We start from the raw sequence: 22,067 nt of genomic DNA, 5'->3' as shown, positions 1-22,067 counted from the left end.
TGACTTATTTATAATATTTAAAAAGACGGCAATAATGTAATGAACAAATTGGCAAATGAATCTGGATGAGTGTTTTTGGTAAACAGAATCAAAATATGTAAAGTCCTGGGATTGTATTTAAAAAATCCCACTGCTGTTTACGCATGCAGAAGGGGGCAGATAGCATCCATAACAGATGATATTATTTAACAATGACACCATCTATGAACATATCCACAACAGAAATGTAGTGTATGTCAGTTCCCTATAAACAGTGCTTTGTGAGAGCAGTTGAATGAGAGTATTTGTTGAATGAAATGCAAGAACTGGTAGGGAAAGGCAAAGAGAAGGGCAAAAAAAAACCTCATCCACCAAGACATCAATGTACAAAATCTATAGCTAGTAGGGATGCACCGAATATTCGGCCACCGAAAATTTTCAGCCAAAAATGGCCCAAAAGTGCTTTTTCGGTTTTCGACCGAAAGACTTTGATCACAGAAAAAACACGGCCAAAACAGTTTGTTGTGATGAAGCAAACAGAAACCGCTGCCTGCACGTGCTTGTCTGTCGGTTTTCGGCCTTGCTTTCCTCTTTTTCGGTTTTCGGTTTCGGCCAAGAATTTTCATTTCGGTGCATCCCTAATAGCTAGTAATAAAAATATGTTAACATGCTGCTAATCAACAAAGAAACTGATGTTTTAAACGTTTTTCCATTAGGTGATGTATAGTGTATATTTATGGAAGGAGTCTCCATTGTCAGTACTGTATTCAAGTCATTATGGTTTTCCACCACACTTTCAGTGCTTTTTGTGGCATTTATTTTTTTGTTTAGAATGGATATTTTATGATCTTGCATATATGAAAGGGATTTTGTTATCACAAATTTAGAAGTGTTGGCTGGTTTACAGTAAACAGATAAACTTGTCTATGCTATGCCTTCTGTTAGGATTTGGCCGTAGAGATGTAGTGAGCTACCTGCTGCAACATGGAGCTAATGTTCATGCCCGGGATGACGGTGGCCTCATCTCGCTCCACAATGCCTGCTCCTTTGGCCATGCTGAGGTGGTGAACATGCTGCTGCAGCACGGAGCTGACCCCAACTCCAGAGACAACTGGAACTACACCCCCCTCCATGAAGCAGCTATCAAGGGCAAGATCGACGTCTGCATCGGTAAAATGTGGCCCCTTATTACAGTTTAATCACTGATTCATAATGTTTGTGGAAATAGTGATGTGAAAAATAAATGAACTTTGCATCTGCATCACAATCATATCCTATCATTCCGGTTTGCTTTGCACTATCACTCCTGTTTGTTTTTACTCTCTCTTCCATTGTCTTTCCCCTCACTGGCTGCTGTCTCCAGTCAGCCACCTCTAAAGTCAAACTTCTTTAGTGCTGATTAAGGATGTGTAAGAAACTAGCGTATGAAGTATGTGTACAGATTTCCTGCCAATTTAGGCCCAAAACAGCCATGACTGTGAATGATTACTGATTTATTACATCATAATAATATTTGATACATTATTATAATGATTCAAATGATTTATAATAATACTATTAGACAGAGTTTTAAAGGGCTGGTTTTTGAGGTCTGGTATGTAATAAGATCTTATTTTCCCAGTTTGTCTCATTTGACTTACTAACTGGGATGATCACTGGGTTGATCATAATTGTACATAATTTCTGTTGTTATGTTCACCTCAAAACTTATTTAAGGTGGATATAAAGAATCGAAAACTGAGGATCAGAAATGTTCATATAAAATACAGCTTTCGCAATTGTAGCTTTTTTTCAAGGACTATCTATTTCTTTGTGTTCTTTCTCTGCATCTTGACTGTGCAAGACTATATCATTTTAACCTGTATTTTCTTGCTTACACTGTGGTCTGAAGCAGTGTTTCTAACTTTGTTGTGTTTTGACAGTTCTCTTGCAGCAGGGAGCTGAGCCAAAAATCCGAAACACTGACGGCAGGACGGCCCTGGACCTCGCAGAAGCTTCCGCTAAGGTGGTCCTGACCGGTGAGTGGATCCTTGTGTGATTTTCCTAACATTACTTTGCTTGTGCTGCATGCAGTATGAGGCAAAGCTAGTTTTATATATATATATATATATATATATATATATATATATATATATATATATATATATATATATATATATATATATATATATATAGGGGCAGCTATCGATTATTTTATTTTATTCAATCGATGAATCGAGTAATCCAGAGTTGCAGTAATTTTTCACCAAGAGCTTGTGTTGATAATGGGAGAGTCAGACAGCTGCGCAAAGTCTTCTCCAGCACATCTAGAAGATTCTCAATTCGGTTAAAGTCTGGACTCTGTGGTGGCCAATCAATGTGTGAAAATGATGTCTCATGCTCCCCGAACCACTCTGAATGATGAATCATGTCATTGTCATCTTGGAGTATGCCGTGCCATCAGGAAAAAAAAACCATTGATGGAATAAACTGGTCATTCAGTATATTCAGATATTCAGTTGACCTCATTCACATAATGTTGCTGAACCTACACCTGATCATATATATATATATATATATATATATATATATATATATATATATATATATATATATATATATAAAATATCCTTTACACAAGCTAATCCGTTGACTTTTCTCTTACAGGCGACTACAGAAAAGATGAACTCCTCGAGAGCGCAAGGTAGCGTGGCTTCAGCTCGAAATCTTTCTGCAAGCTTTTAGTGATCAATAATGTTGAATTGCAGGGACACTAATTACTGAGTGTAATGTACATGAGCAGAGTTTTATGGTGCTTTCTCTGCAGGAGTGGAAACGAGGAGAAGCTGATGAGCCTCCTCACTCCATTAAACGTGAACTGTCATGCCAGTGATGGAAGAAAGGTACAGTATTTGAAAGCCATGTCTATAACTCATGATGATTCGCTGTACATTTTTGATTGGGCATTTATATTCATAACCCTGTGCAGGCTGTTCATTTTCTATGCAGAGTCACAATTTTCAGCATCAGAGAGACAGGAGTTTGTATTGAGGTTTTCTTAATCCTGCAAATCCCATGCAAATTAGAGATGATGTGGTAAAGTATCAAATTCAGACAGCTGAATATATATATATATATATATATATATATATATTCAGCTGTCTGAATTTGATACTATATATATATTAAAATAAAGCCCTCCCAATTACAAATAAAATACAATTAAAAATATAATCTTAACCCAATCAACCTTTCTATACTATGGATGCCCAAAAACTCTGTGATCGTGATTATTTCTTGTGGTCAACATCAGACCATTATAAGAAAGTAAATGTCAATTACACTCTGTACTCAATACAGCCAAACATTGTCTTTATTTTTGCTCTACTCTACTTGGAAATAAATCCTGAAGTAGGCAAAACACATCAGTCAGGTGATTTAGTAAGGTGCTTCTGTTTCATCTTCAATTGGTTTATTTAAGATTTAGCATTTTAGCAACGGCTTCAAACTAGGAACTTGGATTTTTTTCACGTTGAAGACAGACGTGTGTAGTAATACACACATTGATATGTCTGTGTAGTTATAGTTTAATAAATAAAGGCAGTTTTGGAACATCTACTCGGCCAAATACATTATCAGACCAGAACTACAAATATAACAACATTCAGGCTACTAATAAGGCTTTCCAATTGTGTTTTTATTCATTTATATTTATATAATCTGATTAATTGTGGGTTGTTTGCAGTCAACCCCCCTGCATCTGGCCGCAGGCTACAATCGGGTGAAGACGGTGCAGCTGTTGTTGCAGCACGGTGCTGACGTCCACGCTAAAGACAAAGGGTACAGTAACGTGCCTCTTCCAGCCACTGCTATAGTCCCAGGCTTCTCTTCAAACTGACCCTATAGAGACCATGACAAAAGCAGTGTTTTATTTTCTATTGTGCTTTTTCCAGTGATCTGGTGCCTCTTCACAATGCCTGCTCATACGGACACTACGAGGTGACCGAGCTGCTCATAAAGGTATGGCTTTCACTGAGCCCAAACTCAAACATTATATTAAAATTTTATAAATTCTCATTTATGATTTAGAATATTTAAAAATAAATAGAAAACATGACGCTATAGTGCATATAGGGACATGACCGCTGGTTTATTTTTTTTCAGCATGGTGCCTATGTTAATGCGACGGATCTGTGGCAGTTCACGCCGCTTCACGAGGCAGCATCTAAGAACCGAGTGGAGGTTTGTTCCCTCCTGCTGAGCCACGGAGCAGACCCCACCTTTCTCAACTGCCACAACAAGAGCGCCATCGACTTGGCACCCACGGCCCTCCTCAAAGATCGCCTCGCCTGTAAGTGCTAAAAATTGTGCAACACATTTGCAAATATACAGAAAAATTTATTTCAAAGGTGTTTGCTTTGATTTATTAAACTATTCGATGTAATTGTTTTGATTAAAAGTTCCTTAAAAGTTTTTTCTTTGTCCCTTATGGCATGTTTTTGTTATTGATTAATTGTTAAAATTCTCACAGAAAGCTCACATTTTGGAAGCAAATCATTTGGGATTTAAATGGAAATAGGCTCTGACGGTATTCTTATTTCCTACAGATGAGTTCAGAGGTTATGCTTTACTTCAGGCAGCCCATAAATCCGATCTATTCCGCGTTAAAAAGCACCTGTCGCTGGAGACTGGAAACTTCAAGCATCCCCAAACCCATGAGACGGCTCTGGTACATTTATTTTGTTTTTCATGGGTGCCATAACAGTACCTGGTAAATTGTTCATTCTTTTAAAGTTTTTTTCACATTATGTGGGCTTAGGATTATACACTAATAAGGAGTCCCCGGGGTGCAGTCCGCATTCCAGTTCATCCCAAAGATGTTCAGTGGGGTTGAGGTCAGGGCAATCAAGTTCTTACTGTCTAGCCTTGGCAACCGAGTTCATAATTCTGGAACAGGTTTTAAGGACATTTTTGTGTCAGTGTAAGGAAATTACACCATACAAAGACATTCCATAAAGTCGCATGCTTATAGTGTTGTGAAAGCAGTTCAGGAAAGAACCACATATGGGTATGATGATCAGGTACCACAAACATTCGTCCATGTAGTGTATTTTAAACAAATGGCTCCTAATGTAATCTTTTACTATAAATTAAACATCTGAAACTTTTTTTTATCCTGTCAAGTGTCATTAAATTTATAATGGAAACATGATATAACCATAACTACCTAGAAAAGACCATCTACTAACATTTAGTGACCAGGTACAGAGGGAATTAGTTAGAAAATCTGCAAAGAGATCAAAGGTAAGGATTAACATGGTGCTTCCACCACCTTGCTTCACCACTGATTCAGTGACATGTAGCGAAATCCAAATGAAGTCCTTTCAAGTTGCAAGACTTGAAAGTATTAAAAACGCAAGCTAATTTAATTGGAATGGAAATACTCGCCTGTCCTAGTGACTATTTTATACAGGTACAACACTGTCCGTATTTGTGTCTGCCCCTCTGTACCTTTTCTAAATCTTATCCTGAAGGCTACTGTAACGATGACCTTCTCTATGATTTTATTTTTTTTTTTGGCAGCACTACGCCTCTGCATCACGTTACTCTAAGAGGAAGCAAGTGTGTGAGATTCTGCTGAGGAAGGGCGCCAATATAAACGACAAGACAAAAGAGTGAGTCACGCACCTCGTCTGCTTGCAGAGATAAGAGACTTTCCTGATGGCTGTTTTGAAATTGCAGTCTGTTATTTAGTGGGGTGAAAAATTTCACTTCCTAAAATACCCATCTGCCTCATTAACACGTTTTTTGGTGCTTTTTTCTTTTTGCAGCCTTCTGGCGCCGCTGCACCTCGCCGCCAAGAAGTCCCATAATGACATTATCGAACTGTTAGTGAAGCACGAAGCCAAAGTAAGCACAGTTTTCAACTTCTCTCACACACTTTTTTTTGTTGTTATTTTTTTGAGTTTTTTTCTATTGTTATTTTAACTTTTTCTCGATATACTATATGGACATCTCAGACGTCTATGTATTTTTTGAACACTCCTCATTTAGTGCCAATTTGCAGCTATAATAACCTTCTGTTAAAGTGTTTCTTTGGATTTTGGAATGTGCTTGTGGAGATTTGTGCTCGTTCAGCTACAGTGCTAGTGAAGTTAGGTAATGATGTAGATGAGGTGAGGAGGCCTGGTGTGCAGTCAGTGTTTCAAGCAGTGGTGTTCAGTAGGGTTGAGATCAGAGCGCTATAGTAGACCACTCAACCAACCATGTAAACCATATCCTCATTAAGCTGGCATTGTGTACAGGGGCATTGTCAAGCTGCAACAGGTGTGTGTCTACTAGTTCGAGTGAAGAGAAACATTTTGTAGTAAAACATTGTAGTTTGAATATGAACAAAACATGAACAAATTTCGGCCCTGAATAGATGTAGTATTATAACTTTGGAACCATGTGTTCAAACTTTAAAACTATTTTAAAATCCATTTATGCCTATTCTGGGTTAAGACAAGTTTAACGCACCTTCTGATGTTAATTTCGATAAAATTCGTTTGTCCACCGTTTTGGAAATTTTAATAGTTTATTAGATATTTTTTCGAGTCATCACCAAATCTGGCACACCTCGTTGTCATAGTAACCTCACACAATCTATTCAAAGAATTTTAATACTATATAGCAAACAGGAAGTAAGGCTGTCTTGCAGCTATAGCTTTGTACACCGACACAAAACATGGTAGGCATCTTCAGGACAAAGACTTGATTCAACAGAATTCTTGCTAGATCATTTACTGATCCAAAGTTGCAGTAGCATTGTTAAAATGCTTTCATTTTTACTCTTCCTGCCCAGTGATTTTGATTTTTAATCACTCTTGAATCTGCTTTCCTCTAACTGATTAGGCAGTAAGTTGTAGTGCCTCTGTGAATGTGTGGCTCACTGAGTCAGGGTGATTGCCCTACACTAAAAAATGCTGATTGAAAACACGGGTGTATTGCTGTTTGTGTTCAGGTCAACGTGACGGACAGTCAGGGGCAGACGCCGCTTCACAGGACTGCTCAGTGTGGACATCTGCAGAGCTACAGGCTGCTAATGAGCGCTGGCTCAGACCCACTCATCACCTCACTGCAGAGCTACACACCCTCCCAGCTCTCAAAAAACACCATCCAGGACATATTGCAGGGTGAGCATCCCGACATGCAGCTTTATAATCCCTTAAATCTTTTGTCATTTCAGACACATGTGTAACAATGCAAATTATGTGCAAACACACACAAAATACAATATATGAAGAAAAACAGCTAAAGGACGCATGCTATACATATAGCAATACAGTGGATTTTACCAATTCCGATAGCTAGGTTGGATCATAACGGATTAATCAACTGATAGTTTTGAAAATTAATACTGAATGATAAAAATATGTAAATTAAAAAAATATGTAAAATAGTACTGAACTTTACAAAAAATTTTTAAAAAGGAACTACCGATTAATAAAAATGTGCTCAAGGAAATAAGTATGAATATACTAATTAATAAATATGAATAATACATTTTTATAAATAATAATATATATTAATTATATAATAATGCATACATATAGCGTTCCACGTGCAGCATGCCATCTCACGTAAAAACAAACAGCACGTAGCGGCATTAAGTCGCCTCTAGTGGCCGCTCTCGTAATGACCACGGACCTGAAGATGGAAAAACTTCGTTAATAGATTTTGTTGCCGATAATTTCAGCAATAGACTGTCTCTAATAATAATTCTTGTTTTTGTATTCGTATTTTGGAACAGTGAGGTGCTAAAAATGCTGTTTATATGACAGTTTGTCTTTTTTTTCCTACTAGAAGGAGTGCTGACAGAGAGTTTGGACACAGAGAGGCAGCTCTTGGATGCATCCAAGTCAGGAGACCTGGAGACTATAAAGGTAAACAGAGTGATTGTTTACTCCACTGGACACCCATGACCTTCCTTAACCCGCCATCATGTGTTCCCTGCTTTGATAGGAAAACAGTTATGTAAAAGGAATATATAGAAAACTCTTTCTATTATAAAAAAAATAAAGTGCCTGGTCAAAAAGATTAGCGTTTGGATAGAAATTTTCCAGCCAAATGCGTTTTTTTTCTCCAAACTGTTACCACAAAATTGAAGACACAGAATTGGGACAGGATACATTTGGATGCTGGAGCATTACATTTTCCCATCACTTGAAATAGGAGACCCAAAGCTGTTCCAGCCTGAAAATGCCCCTGTGCACAAGGCCAGCTCCATGAGGATATGCTTGACATGAGTCAGAGTAAAAGATTTTGAGTTGTTTGCTGTATACAGTGAAGGGAGTGTTATGACCTATGCATCCTCTTTTCGGATCTGCGGATTCACCCTAGAAACCTAACTCTGGATAGAGTTCTCTTTGTTTGGACACCGCTCTGGGAAGATCATCCGCAGCCTGGGGATCCATGCATTTAATCGCCTATTTCTGCACACCCTTAACAATGATGGACATTCAGTGCCACCCAGATAAGTTTGGGTTCCCTTTTTAGTCTGGTTCCTCCCAAGGTTTCTTTCTCTTTACATCTCAGGGAGTTTTTCCTTGCAACTGTTGCCACTGTTTTGCGTATTAGGTAAACTTACCGTTATAAGGAACAAACTTATACATTCTTTTATAACTGCTTTATCTTTGCAAAGCTGCTTTGAGACATTGTCCATTGTTAAAAGCGCTTTATTATTCAAAAGGAATTGAATTGAATGACCCGGGGTTGCTTTAATTGGTCAGGTCCAGGCAACATTATTCGGTAATAAAATGAAGTACCTGAATGTATTGAAAAACCAGGTTACCCCAATAATGGATTTTCTTTTTCCCCCTTGACACCACAGATACAAATTCCAGGATGACACTGTAAAGATTCATGACCCCAGATTGTGAAAGAGTAGTACAGAGAGCTTGAAGAATCAGAAAATCTTCAGAGTGTAAAAACTTTAAGGGATGGTGCGGTTTTCTCGTCCTCAATACAAAATCTCGGCCAAAAATGAATGCTGAAATAAATGTTGTGATCTCTTGCAGAAGTTGTGCAAACTACAGAATGTTAACTGCAGGGACGCAGAGGGACGGCAGTCCACACCTCTGCATTTCGCAGCTGGATACAATCGTGTAGCCGTGGTGGAGTTCCTTCTGCAGCACGGCGCAGACGTACACGCTAAAGATAAAGGGTGCAAACGGTTTTTCAGTACATTTTATTGAGTGTGTTTGTTTGTCATTCAGAAGGATTTACAAGTGGTACGTTTTTGGTTTGATCTTGCTTCAGGGGCCTGGTTCCGTTACATAACGCATGTTCATACGGACACTATGAGGTGGCGGAGCTGCTGGTGATACACGGTGCTGTGATCAATGTAGCAGACCTGTGGAAGTTCACACCCTTGCATGAGGCTGCTGCAAAGGGCAAATATGAGATCTGCAAACTGCTGCTTCAGGTATAAAAAAAAAAAAAAAAAAAAAAAAACTTACAACAACAATTAATTTATTAATGGACCCCCACACACACACACACCATCCAACTCCTTCGATTAATTCGATTATTATTTTAATTAGCTTTTTTTTATTAGATGTTTTGCTTATTATAACTATATAAAACCTTATTTATGTATAACAGTGTACACAAATTCTAAAGCCACATATTGAGGTTAACGCTCTTTAATTTTGACATTTTACAAAGCTTATAGTGGCTGCTTGTTGAGTGCATTCTCCTTTGAACGAATTCACTCATGCTGAGTTGTTTCTGTAAAAAAAAGAAATGATCACAGCATGCGAGTATGCAAGGTGAAGAATTTTGTGTAAAACATTTGTATTGTTTCTAATGATCAATGCAGGTGGCAAGTTGACAACCATTCTTAAATCAATATAAAATATAATACAACATTGTTTTGACAGTTTTTGTTTAAGAATTAGAAATTTTGTTTGTGAAGATATAAGCACACACACAGTATATATGCATAAATTTGATACAAACATTGAAAACAAGCATTTGAACGTAATAAAGCTGCAGTACATTACGTTTAAAAAAAGATAATTTACAGTACACATTGTATAGAAGACAAATGCTATGAAAAGAGAATGGAGCAAAGAACACAGCAAGCTAACAGCCTTAAAAAAAAGAAAGACAATACCATTTATACAAATACCAAAATACCAAGTAACATGGTACAAAAACAAGATGTTTATTTTGAACAAAAATACGCCACACCTGTCTATAAGCTGCAGGTGTCTACACTAAAACTAATGAACTTTACACAGGCTTTAACGAAAGACAGTGTCTGTAACATGGCTTTTATCTAAACAGTAGCCTACCAAGAAAGTCATTGTTCACTGTCTTCCTCCTTCCTTTCACAACTATTTCTCTTGAGAGTTAACCTTTGGCATCATCGTGCGTTTAAAAATCACCATCGGTGAAGCTTTTCTCCCGATGCCATGCAGCTCAGAACACAGGTGAAGTGCGTTTTTTCATGCCCGGTTGTTTTCAGCGTGACGAATGATCCGCATTTCCTGTTGACAGTCCGAGTGAGCGGCAGGTCAAACGTCAGAGGAGCATCATCCATATTTATGATGTGGTGCGGCCCGACTCAGTGGGAGCGCATCTGATTTAATATAAAGAGTTTCATTGGTTCACCTGAATCCGTTCGCCAATTTCATTGGTCTAATGTTGGGGGCTCAGTTTTTTGGCATGAAGGTTGTGAAACCGGGAAAAACCCAGGAAAAATCCATAAATTAGCTGCTTCATTGTTTAAGCCGCGGGGTTCAAAGCGTGGGGAAAAAGTAGCGGCTTATAATACGGTATACATTGGTGTACAAATGCATAAGCATTCGCTGAAAACCACAACAGTGACTAAAAATATGTTGTTGTTTACCATCATTAGAGTGAGTGGCAGACACTCTAGCAGTGTGCATTGCCATAATTTCTTTTAATAAAAATAAAATGTCCAACAAACTAAAAAAAAAGAACCAAAATGAACACAGGCAGAGTGCATTTATCAAGAATACAAAACAATAAAACAAGACTAATACAAATTAAAGTAATGTCATAGCAAAACAAAGCAATGCACATGTACAGGGAAACTCGGGAAGACCGGAGACTAAGGAAAAACTGAAGAAGCTAGGAGATTGGGAAATCTCTGAAGAACAGGGAGATACCAGGAGACTCGAGAAGACAGGAGACAAAAGGGAAAACCGAAGAAGCCAGGAGACTCAGGAAGACAGAAGAAGCCAGGAGACTAGGGAAAACAGGAGAATGGGGAAAACTTGAGAAAACAGGAGACTCAAAGAAATCAAAACCATAAATAACAAGACACTCACCAACTAGAACAACAAACAAACCCACACAGATCCAGATTCAAATACAAATATAAAAACAGACAAATACCAAGACCAATGTAAAGACAAATATACTAAGACAAGTATAAAGACGAATATAATGAACCAACAAGGACCAAGGCAAAAGGGGCAACTCAAATACACAACACCAACAAGGAGCAGGTGGGAGACAGTAAGGGACTAGAGAGTACAGGGAGTTGTCGACTTACGACCTATGCAACTTACGTCCATTCGACTTTACAACCACAATCGCTAGCCAAGGCGTACGTAATTTTCTTACCAACTTCCGGCATCATTTCCCAGTACTGTACATATAGCCTACTCTACTTTACGACCAAATCGTGTTACGACCGTTCTGTCGGTCCCAATCGTGGTCGTAAGTCGACGACTACCTGTAGGGGATAAGAGAGTTGGGGATAAGGGCCCAGTGGCGGCATCTGGTGGCCAAAGCAAAAACGAACAACCCAAAAATGTTGCATATTAAATCATAATGTAATTTCAACTAAAATGTCTTCTAAAATCATTCAAACCGTTCTTTCTGGTGTTTTTTTATATCAACGCCGAGAAACTTTAATGGCTTTTTTTACATCCCCATCTCTTTGTCTCTGTTTCCAGCACGGCGCAGATCCCACCAAGAAGAATCGTGACGGAAACACGCCTCTGGACCTGGTCAAGGAAGGCGACACAGATATCCAGGACCTGCTGAGGGGAGACGGGGCACTGCTGGATGCTGCCAAGAAAGGCTGTCTGACCCGGGTGAAGAAACTCTGCAGTCCCGGAAACGTCAACTGCAGGGACACACAGGGACGCCTTTCTACACCGCTTCATCTATCAGGTTAGAATGCACACACATGAATACACATACTTGCAGATCTAGCTTAATTTAAATAAGTTGCCACTTAAATAACATCAAATGCAATGACATTGAATTTGATTGTAATAGGACTATCCCAGGTTACTTTATGGGGGTTAGAGACAAGTGCTTGTAACAATGAGCAGTGTAAATGAGCAGCTGTACAGGTGTTCATATTAAATGTGGACAGTGAGTGCACTTATTTCAGCACATATGATTATGTCAGCAATTTTACCACTAGTAACAACCCCCCACCACCTCCCATGTTATGCGTTCACAATTCAGCTAAATTAGCTTTTAATAATTAGACCTTTGAAAGATTTGTATGACATTTGCTTTGTTGATTGACAGCTGGTTATAATAACCTGGAGGTGTCGGAGTATTTACTGCAGCATGGCGCAGAGGTGAACTCGCAGGACAAAGGAGGTCTCATTCCATTACATAACGCTGCTTCGTATGGGGTGAGTCTCGTGTTCGGACAAACCTGCCAACTTTCACACATTTTCTGTTTTGGACTTTCTGGTATTAACGTACCTCCTGGAAGCCCCACAGCCTTTCCACATCTTTTAGAAATAGCCTGGATTGAATGTAGTTCAGTGACTTACTGTTAAGGTAAACCGAGAACTTTTTGGTTCATTAATGTGAATTTAAAAGAAGGCATGTAGACCAACCAGGCAAATATAATGAAATTGTATCATTATGACTGGTCAAAGTAAATAACACTGATCATCTCTTCATCATGGCACATGTTAGTGGGTGGGATTTATGAGGCAGCAGGTAAACATTTTGTCCTCAAAGTTGATTTGTTAGAAGCAGGAAAATGAGCAAGCGTAAGGATTTGAGCGAGTTTTAACAAGGGCCAAATTGTGATGGCTAGGCGACTGGGTCAGAGCATCTCCAAAACTGCAGCTCTTGTGGGGTTTTCCCGGTCTGCAGTGGTCAGTTTCTATCAAAAGTGGTTCAAGGAAGTAACAGGCGACAGGGTCATGGGCGGCCAAAGCTTATAAATGCACGTGGGGGGGAGAAGGCTTGCCCGTGTGGTCCGATCCAATAGACGAGCTCCTGTAGCTCAATTTGCTGAAGAAGTTAGTGCTGTCAATGCTGGAAGGGTCAGGACTGTTTTGGCAGCAAAAGGGGACCAACACAATATTAGGCAGGTGGTCATAATGTTATGCCTGGTAGGTGTATGTATGCACATGTTAAGCACTGTTTCTATCTTAGACAAGTGAAGTGTTATGGACTATAATGCATTGCGTGGACAGACGTTCCTGTTTACTATGATAGTGTCTGATTAAGCTAACACATTTATAAAGACATATCAAACTTTAATATAGTTCAGACACTGAATCATTAGAAATGGAGACATGAGTATCGGAGTATCATTAACTCATATAACCAATAAGCTGATTCAGGAGCTAAGCGTCTTATTGAGACTCACCCTATATTTAACTATATTATTCTATATATACATTTAGCCTTGTAAAGTAGGACATATTCAAAGAGTTAATCATGTGGATGTCTCTGATAGAATAATAGGTGTGGAGCCAGATTTTCGGTTGGCAGTTACTGGGAGTGATTTATAAAAGGGTCACAAAGGCTGCTATTGAACCAAAAGAGTGTGAGTCTCTATAGAAGGTAAAATGTGACAGAGGACAGTATCCTCAAATCAACAAACCTCAGCACAGGGCAGGAAACCGGAGCACGTGGACGTGGCTGCATTGCTTATCAAGTACAACGCATGTGTCAATGCCACTGATAAATGGGCGTTCACACCGCTGCATGAGGCTGCTCAGAAAGGGAGGACACAGTTGTGCGCACTGCTGCTTGCACACGGTGCTGACCCTGCGCTACGCAACCAGGAAGGCCAGTCGCCGCTGGACCTCGTGACGGTATCCATTAGTCCCATTGCTCACCATGCGCTTTGCATCATCACACTGATGATGATGTTTGTTGCCCTAACCTCTTCATGCATTTTCCATCAATCACACTTTATGGACCAAAGTTGGTGGACACCTGATCGTAAAATTTTCACGTGACCATACATTTAGTCCCTGTTTGCTCCTATAATAACCTCCACTTTTCTGGGAAGATGTTCCACTAGAGTGCTTTTGGAGATTTGTGCTCATTTAACCACAATGGTGCTAATAATATCAGGTGCTGATGTAGGGTGAGGAGGCCTGGGGTGCAGTCAGCGTTTTAATTCATTGAGGTCAGAGCTCTATAGCAGGCCACTCAAGATCTTCCACTCCAACCCATGTAAAACATCTCTTCATGGAGCTGGCTTTGTGCACATGCTAGAACAGGTTTGAGTCTTCTAGTTCATATGATGGCATCATTTTATGCTTTCAAAGACGTCTTATACAATTGTGTGCCTGCAACTGTGTGCTAAAAGACTGGGGAAGAACCACGTATGGCTAAAAAAGTCAGGTGTCCCAATACTTTTGTTCATATAGTGTATGTTGCTTCTTTGCGCCTCAACGTGTGCTTTAGGGCGTGGCTTAAAGGTACGTGAGCATTTTTAAGTCTCATGGTAAAGCCAGGTGCTGAATTAAAGACCAGGAATAAGCTGGTTTTGAAGAAAGGATTAGGTTTGTAATACAATTAAAAACACAGGTACGGTATAATCCACAGTTAGGTGTGTAAGATTTTAACGTCGTGGATAATACTGATTAATTCCGTAGTCATTTCCCAGCATTGGCTAGTGGCGGAGAGAGATACGGCGAGATAATGTAGTGCAACAACAATTTCATGAATAAACAAGAGCGAGATGTGATCGTGATAAATGCGCACCAGTCTTTATCTGTACTAACAATGAACTGTTGGTGTTGATTCCTTGTGCCATTTCTCGTTATAGGTCTTTATTTTTTCATTCACATCGTTTTCGGGTTTGTCAAATTCATTCTGTGAGTCCATCCATTGAGCACAATCCCAGTATTCACCATTTACATGAAAGGACACCCATAAAATCTCTCTGTTAGCTAATGGTCATTAGGAAATGTTTAGCATAGCTGTTTTACTCTGTATGTAACTGTTACAATGATTTCAGTTGCAGCTAAGGCATCTCATCAATATAGAAGGGCAATTAAAAATGTACAGTACTATTTGTGCCTTCCACCCAATCACAAAACGGAACTTGATAAAACACTGATAAAAAATGAGGTATAACTTGGTCATTTGGTAGAAATTTTCAGCTGCAGTTTTCAGGAGGGACATGTGCAGAGAGAAATGTCCATAGTAGGCAGCGAAGGAGGTTATTCAAACAGCCCCCTGTCCAGAGAGAGAGTCAATGAAGCTAAAGTTAAGATAAGGGGCCTGTACCAAAAAACATCCTTTCGTGCTAGTCCAATTGTTTAACTGATGTGTGAATTGGGGCTGCAACAAAAACATTTTTCCGAAAGGAACTGTGCATGATAAAGAAGGTGATAGTAATACAATGAAAAGAAATGACATCATCAGGCGCGTCTGTGTTGCTTTACCACCCAGAAACCTTGACATTGTAGCTCCTTTTTTCATTGCTGGTTAAATAAACAATGCATCAGATGTACAGTCCACACGACTGAATGATGGGAATAGGGATAAAACACACAGACAGCCTGGGAATGAGTGTATCTTAGTGGTGTAGCTCAGTGTGTAGTTCATTGTGTAGCTCAGTGTGTAACTCAGTTTTTTGAGAGACATTACATCTTCCAGGTGCATCCGCATCATCCTGCATGGGAAAATGTAAAACATGTTAATTTTGCCTCGTTGTCTTGCACGTCGCTTGCGATATGCATCCCAGACCCACGTTTTTTACTCATCTGCAGTTGAAACGTCGAGGTCCAAGCTGCGCGCTTTATGTGTTTCATTGGAGTTCTAAAGTTCTGTTCAGGTCAGAATGATCTGTAGACATGCAGTAACACTGCCCAGAAATGACTTCATTCATGTTTGAGACCAATACAGAGAACAAGCACGGGAAGCTTCTAGCAACAAGAGAAACACTGCAATCTCCATAGCACATGTTCCAGTTCACACGCTGGAGCTCAGGTGAAGTTTTAGTATTTCATTGTAGTAAATGTTAGAAGAGACACAACGATAAAACAGATTGTACATGTCAAGGTTTCTTCCATGAATGAATGTCTGTGCAAAATGATGGTTTTCAAGGTGGATGTGGAATTCAGACACTAGAACTCATTAGCAGATTTCATGCCAGGGCTATGTGTTTATTTGTCGTTGCCTGGCAACCTAAATTCAGAAAGAAGGCCTACTTCCTGTTGACTTACATACATATACACTGAAACATTTTATTTTATTTTTTTTTACAAATAACAGAATTATAATTATAGTGATGAAATTGACACGGAGCAGATTTTGCATAGCAGAAACAGATGAAGGTATTCTGATGTGTTGCTGTCACCTCACGGGTTTACCAGAGAGAAAATAAAGCCGCCCGATCAGATTCAAATACATTTTCCTCATTTCTTTTCACACTCTAAGCACCAAATGCTAGCATTAACGATTTACCATACATTACTTAGCCAGTCAAAAACATTGTACATGACAGGCACATTGGGATCCCACCTCTGACATGCGTAATTTGTAGAACGGCAGAGTAGTAGCTATAAGCTTCTCATGCTAATCTAAGCTGCTAGCCACATGCTAACAATTTATCAACGTTTTAGTAAGCGTTGTGCATCTTGTAAACGTGTGTTCGGGTCAGTTTGTTCTGAGAGAAACCGACGCTTATAATGTCTGCTCTTTGTAAACCTGAGCCATTTGTGGACTGGAGTCACATGACCACCGCCTCTTGTTGACATTCGACTATATACAAGCATGTGATGAGCGTGAGAAACATCTTGTGTTTTCAAATAATTCAAATGTAAAGAGCTGGCATGGATCAGCCTGACGTTTTTTTGCATAGTAACATCTCACGCTTTCTTTTTCTTTTTGGTGTGTGTTCTGTCACTCTAGGCCGATGACGTCTGTGTCTTGCTGACTGCAGCCATGCCTCCGTCGGCCTGCTATAAGCCGCGGGTCATCAGCGTGTCAGCGTCCAGTGGTGTTGTGACCTCATCTGACGTCTCATCTGGTTCCAGCTCCACCCCGGGCTCGGAGTCACAGGACGGCCAGTTGCCTGAGCCGATAGGATTGTTAAGGGCTGAGGGAGCTGTAGGAGTGGAGAAAGCCGAGGAGGGTGAGTGCGTGAGGCTGGGATTAGCATTAATGGGTTTAGTGCACTACTTAGCAACGTAACAAACATCCCAAATGCTCAGAATGATTATACAATTTTATAGGCTATTTTGGAAAAACACCGTATATCTTTGAAACGTTTGTTTTTGCAATTGGACCCAATAGCAGGTGTGTCAATGTATCTAGTGCAGCAGGCAGATAGTAAACAGTTTACTGCTAATAGCTACACTATATGGACCAAAGTATTGGGACACCTGACTTTTCCACTCATATGTGGTTCTTCTCGGAACTGTTACCACAAAGCTGGAGGCACACAGAAATTTAGGATGTCTTTGGAAGCAGTAGCATAAAATTTTCCCTTCAGTTGAAATAACAGACCCAGGGGCCAAGTCCTCCTTTCACACAGATCTACAATGGCACTCTTCCAGAGTATTTATTTCTCTAAAGTTACTCTTAAATTATCTACTACCTGGAGTGCTTTTCCACGTGACCAGCTTCCCTGTACCCTCACCCAGCGATAATGCATTCCCAGACAAGTGATATCTAAGCAGAATTTCCATCTAAGCAGTCAACAAGAGAGAATGAGTTCCGCTGGCCTCAACCGAATCCCATCCTTGTCGCCAATTTTAGCATAGCACTGCCCCTGTGCACAAAGCCGGCTCCATGACGATATGGTTTACACTATTTGGAGTAGAAGGTCTTGACGGGCCTTCTATAGAGTTGGGACCTCAACCCTGTTGAACACCTTGTATCACTAACGGCCTCCGCACCCTGACTTTACTAACACCCTTATGGCTGAATAAACACAAATCTCCACAAGCACACTTTAAAATCTAGTGGTACATGTTTCCAAAACAGTGGAGGTTATTATAACAGCAAATGGGAACTAAATTTGGAATGGGATTTTCTAATAATAACTAAAAATATTTACAGTTGATGTTTCTTAATGTAGCCCTGGGTGTTCAGTTTGTTATTTTATTTTATTATTATTTAATATTATTTTAATAGCTCTACCGTTATTTTATACATCTAACTTAAGTATGAAAGGGAGATAAAACTTGGGTCCAAATATTTGGTGTAGCTAGCCTTATTGTGTAACTATAGCTGAATGTAATTGTAGCTAGCATGTTTCCCAGCAGCCTAGCATCAGCTTTCTTTCTCTCCTTTACCTACAAGTTTCATTTAAAAGCATAAGGTTGCAACATTTTTTCTAAATACAAATTAAAATGACCTCTATGATATGAATATGATTGTTTCTATGCAGAATAAGCCAAGTACCTAAAGTTTTTCAATGGTTCCCAGAAACATTATGATGGTTAAAAGAATTCTCTGTGCACAGGTGCATCATTGGAATTGAGTATCAGCCAGTTTCTTCATAAACTTGGGTTGGAACATCTTCTGGAGATCTTCGACCGGGAACAGGTGCACCATTCCTTTTTCATCTTTGCAACATTTAATGGCAAAAACATAAATACACTTACCGTCTATTTTATTAGGAACGCCTGACCAATAATGATCAGCCAATCGAATCAGAGACAATCATGTGGCAGCAGCACAAGGCATAATATCAAAATGAAGAGTAAGCTGGGTGACGTTAGCCATGGCATGGTTGTCGGTATCAGTTAGGCTGGTTTGAAGAATTTCACACAGTCAGTACTTTTTGGGTTGCACTGCCGAGAAGGATGTAGTAACTTGAAAAGTCACTCTTCACCACCGTGGTCAGCAGATAAGCTTGTCAGCATATAAACATCAAAACTTTAGGTGGATGAACTACAACAGCAGAAAACCATGTCAGATTCCACTCCTGTAAATGAACACAAATCTTGACGCTATCATAGGCACAGATTCACCCAAACTGTACAAGTAAAGATTAAACAGAAAAAAAACCCTCACCTGGTCTTGTAGCACATCTACTTTTTAATTTGATGTGCTTTGTTTGGTACATGATTAAATCTAGAAATTGTAAAAGCGTTTTAAATATACGAGGTGGTATCAAAATGGTCCGAGACTAGTTTTGTAACACACCAGCAGATGGCAGCACAAAGCAGCATGGCAAATGACATCGTCCTGTGTAGATCAGGAGCTGTGCAACTGGTGCTATTTTGACCACGTGCATTACCAAGTCTGCGATTTCATCATGATCAGAACTCGCCAGATTTGGCTTCGCTTCCCGAAAATTAAGAGCCAGCTCAAAGGTCGCCTTCAAAAAGAAGGCTTCCATGACACATTCCAGATGTGGCAGGAACGCTTAAAGCGTGCAGGGGGACTATTATAAAGGTGATAGTGTGCAAATGTAGATAAATTGCTTTCTTGTTTTTGATACCACCTTGTAGTTTAGTGTAAGCAATAGGGAAGGAACGAGGGGTGCAGATCTAGTTGTGTTTTATTGTAAATTCCCCATCATTTGATTCATCTTTTTTGTGCGGTGGTGCTCGGTTTGTAGATAACTCTGGACGTGCTGGCGGAAATGGGGCACAAAGAGCTGAAGGAGATCGGCATCATCGCTTATGGCCACAGACACAAACTCATCAAAGGAGTGGAGAGGTTCATTACTGGACCTCAGAGTAAGGAACTCCACATCATGATACTAATCTCAGACTGCGCCCATGAGCTATCTGATGTTTATTATACATTTAGGTGGTACAGTGATTGTACATCTTTGCATTTATCTGGATCATACAGACAGACAGGTTTAAATGAACCCCTTTTCCCCTTTTGGTTAATATTAAGGTTTGAATCCCTATTTGACTCTGAACACGGCCAACAGTGGAACTATAATGATCGATTTAGCCACGGACGATAAGGAGTACCAGTCAGTTGAAGAGGAGGTAACATTTTTACAACTTATCTCCAATGCTATGTCACAATAAATATCTGCTTCATGTAACGTCATCTGCGTACGTCGTCTTCGAACAGATGCAAAGCACAATTCGCGAGCACAGAGACGGCGGTCACGCAGGCGGAGTTTTCAACAGATACAACATTGTCAAGGTAGAATCGGATCCTTTTCTGTTCCATCAGGGAAAAATTGTGCGTGGCTTTTAAAACAGATGTGCACACTGTATATTTTGGCCGTCCTCTGTACAGATCCAGAAGGTTTACAATAAGAAACTGTGGGAGAGATACACACATCGCAGGAGGGAGGTGTCCGAGGAGAACCGCAATCACTCCAACGAACGCATGCTGTTCCACGGTGAGGGTTTCAACCACGAATATCCTGTTGATTCAGTGTATCTGATGAGTGTTCCCATGAAATTGCTATTCATTTTAAAGTTTCATCATCTAATATACCGAACGCAGGTGTATATTACATTAAAGTGTCAAATTATGAGCGCATTGTACTCTTGTGCAGTACACAATGTGGTAATTAGGACATTAATTCAAGCTCCATCTGTTGTATAAACATCTTTTAAAAAAGAGCATCATTTGCTCCATTGTGTCTTTTGCCCAGGAAATCAAATAAAAAGAGCTCTTTCTAAAATGGCTATTTGGTTCTGGATCCTGTAGGTTCTCCGTTCGTAAACGCCATCATCCACAAAGGCTTCGACGAGAGGCACGCCTACATAGGAGGTATGTTCGGGGCCGGGATCTACTTCGCCGAGAACTCGTCCAAGAGTAACCAGTATGTGTATGGTATCGGAGGAGGGACCGGGTGTCCTCTTCACAAGGACCGGTCGTGCTACATGTGTCAGAGGTGAGTATTTCACTTTGTATTACTTCATGGAAGCCATGTTTTTCCCCTCGACACATTGGCTGAATGAAAATAACACCATGAAAATGAAAGCTTGGATTAAGTGTGCTTTGTCTCTCTGGCTCCAGGCAGCTGCTGTTCTGCCGTGTAACACTTGGAAAGTCTTTCCTTCAGTTCAGTGCCATGAAGATGGCCCACTCTCCACCAGGCCACCACTCGGTGTCAGGCAGACCCAGCATCAACGGCCTCGCCCTCGCTGAATACGTCATCTACAGAGGAGAGCAGGTACTGCACTCCCCCAGTTCCAAAATATGCCATGTAGGATGATTGGCATTTCCAATACTTGTACTTAGGTAACTTTTTTTAAGTATCTGTAGTATCTCAGACTTTAACTTCACTACATTTCAAAGTCAAATATCTTTTTTACTTGACTACATTTTTTATTTATGACTGGATAAAACCTCAACGGGTCTGATTTGAACTTGTTTTGATTGCCGCTTGGTGGTCTCTCCTTAGCACAACATACAGTTCAGCATCAGTTCAACAGCAAGCAGAACATATTGAAAGTAATAAATGATAGCAGAAACTCCAGACTATAATTAACTTATCACAAGATCCGTGTCTTTATTTGCGTGATTTTTTTGAAGTAGTTTAGATTTTGTGATAATTTTAGTAGATATCAATCAGTGTTTGACTCATGAACATTCTCTTTTTAGATATTTTGTGCCGAGAGTAACATTAGAGTGTTTTAGCATAAAATGAGTTGATTAAGCAAAGAGTACTACAAAGCTGATAAATGGAACATTATAGCAATAATAAATCATAGTACTTTGAATAGTTAAGTACATATACATATACTTTTTACTCAAGTGAAAGTTTAAGGGGAGCACCTTTACTTTTACTGGAGTCTTATTTTACCCAGTACATCTCTACTTTAAACACTGGAGTGTTGGGTTGGAATTCTATTCAGGGCACCTCTCTATATGTTGTTGTTGCTGTTGTTGTTGTTGTTGTTGTTTTACTTCTAATGATATCGTTC

The 22,067-nt window shown here is 39.7% G+C and overlaps 1 protein-coding gene across 2 annotated transcripts in view; it reads left to right on the top strand.

Moving 5' to 3' along the window:
- The window catches only part of LOC310734581 (poly [ADP-ribose] polymerase tankyrase-2-like), a 28,486-nt gene that overhangs the window by 4,161 nt on the left and 2,258 nt on the right, over nucleotides 1-22,067 (top strand). Inside the window, exons 2-25 of one of the 2 annotated variants that reach the window (XM_083556767.1) lie at nucleotides 925-1,149; nucleotides 1,902-1,997; nucleotides 2,626-2,662; nucleotides 2,786-2,861; nucleotides 3,704-3,798; nucleotides 3,912-3,978; nucleotides 4,123-4,309; nucleotides 4,566-4,687; nucleotides 5,542-5,633; nucleotides 5,790-5,868; nucleotides 6,962-7,133; nucleotides 7,807-7,883; nucleotides 9,018-9,163; nucleotides 9,259-9,424; nucleotides 11,934-12,153; nucleotides 12,523-12,632; nucleotides 17,119-17,341; nucleotides 18,677-18,759; nucleotides 19,781-19,901; nucleotides 20,068-20,165; nucleotides 20,254-20,328; nucleotides 20,425-20,530; nucleotides 20,845-21,031; nucleotides 21,157-21,313. In XM_083556767.1, coding sequence (XP_083412893.1) covers nucleotides 925-1,149; nucleotides 1,902-1,997; nucleotides 2,626-2,662; nucleotides 2,786-2,861; nucleotides 3,704-3,798; nucleotides 3,912-3,978; nucleotides 4,123-4,309; nucleotides 4,566-4,687; nucleotides 5,542-5,633; nucleotides 5,790-5,868; nucleotides 6,962-7,133; nucleotides 7,807-7,883; nucleotides 9,018-9,163; nucleotides 9,259-9,424; nucleotides 11,934-12,153; nucleotides 12,523-12,632; nucleotides 17,119-17,341; nucleotides 18,677-18,759; nucleotides 19,781-19,901; nucleotides 20,068-20,165; nucleotides 20,254-20,328; nucleotides 20,425-20,530; nucleotides 20,845-21,031; nucleotides 21,157-21,313 — 3,017 coding nt within the window. Of the gene's footprint in view, nucleotides 1-924; nucleotides 1,150-1,901; nucleotides 1,998-2,625; nucleotides 2,663-2,785; nucleotides 2,862-3,703; nucleotides 3,799-3,911; nucleotides 3,979-4,122; nucleotides 4,310-4,565; nucleotides 4,688-5,541; nucleotides 5,634-5,789; nucleotides 5,869-6,961; nucleotides 7,134-7,803; nucleotides 7,884-9,017; nucleotides 9,164-9,258; nucleotides 9,425-11,933; nucleotides 12,154-12,522; nucleotides 12,633-17,118; nucleotides 17,342-18,676; nucleotides 18,760-19,780; nucleotides 19,902-20,067; nucleotides 20,166-20,253; nucleotides 20,329-20,424; nucleotides 20,531-20,844; nucleotides 21,032-21,156; nucleotides 21,314-22,067 lie in introns of both variants that reach the window. The other variant, XM_083556766.1, reaches the window with a different exon arrangement.

The sequence above is a fragment of the Silurus aristotelis genome (assembly GCF_946808225.1).
Source record: "Silurus aristotelis genome assembly, chromosome: 12".
Classification (NCBI taxonomy): Eukaryota; Metazoa; Chordata; class Actinopteri; order Siluriformes; family Siluridae; genus Silurus; species Silurus aristotelis.
This window is presented reverse-complemented; position numbering and strand designations above follow the sequence as displayed.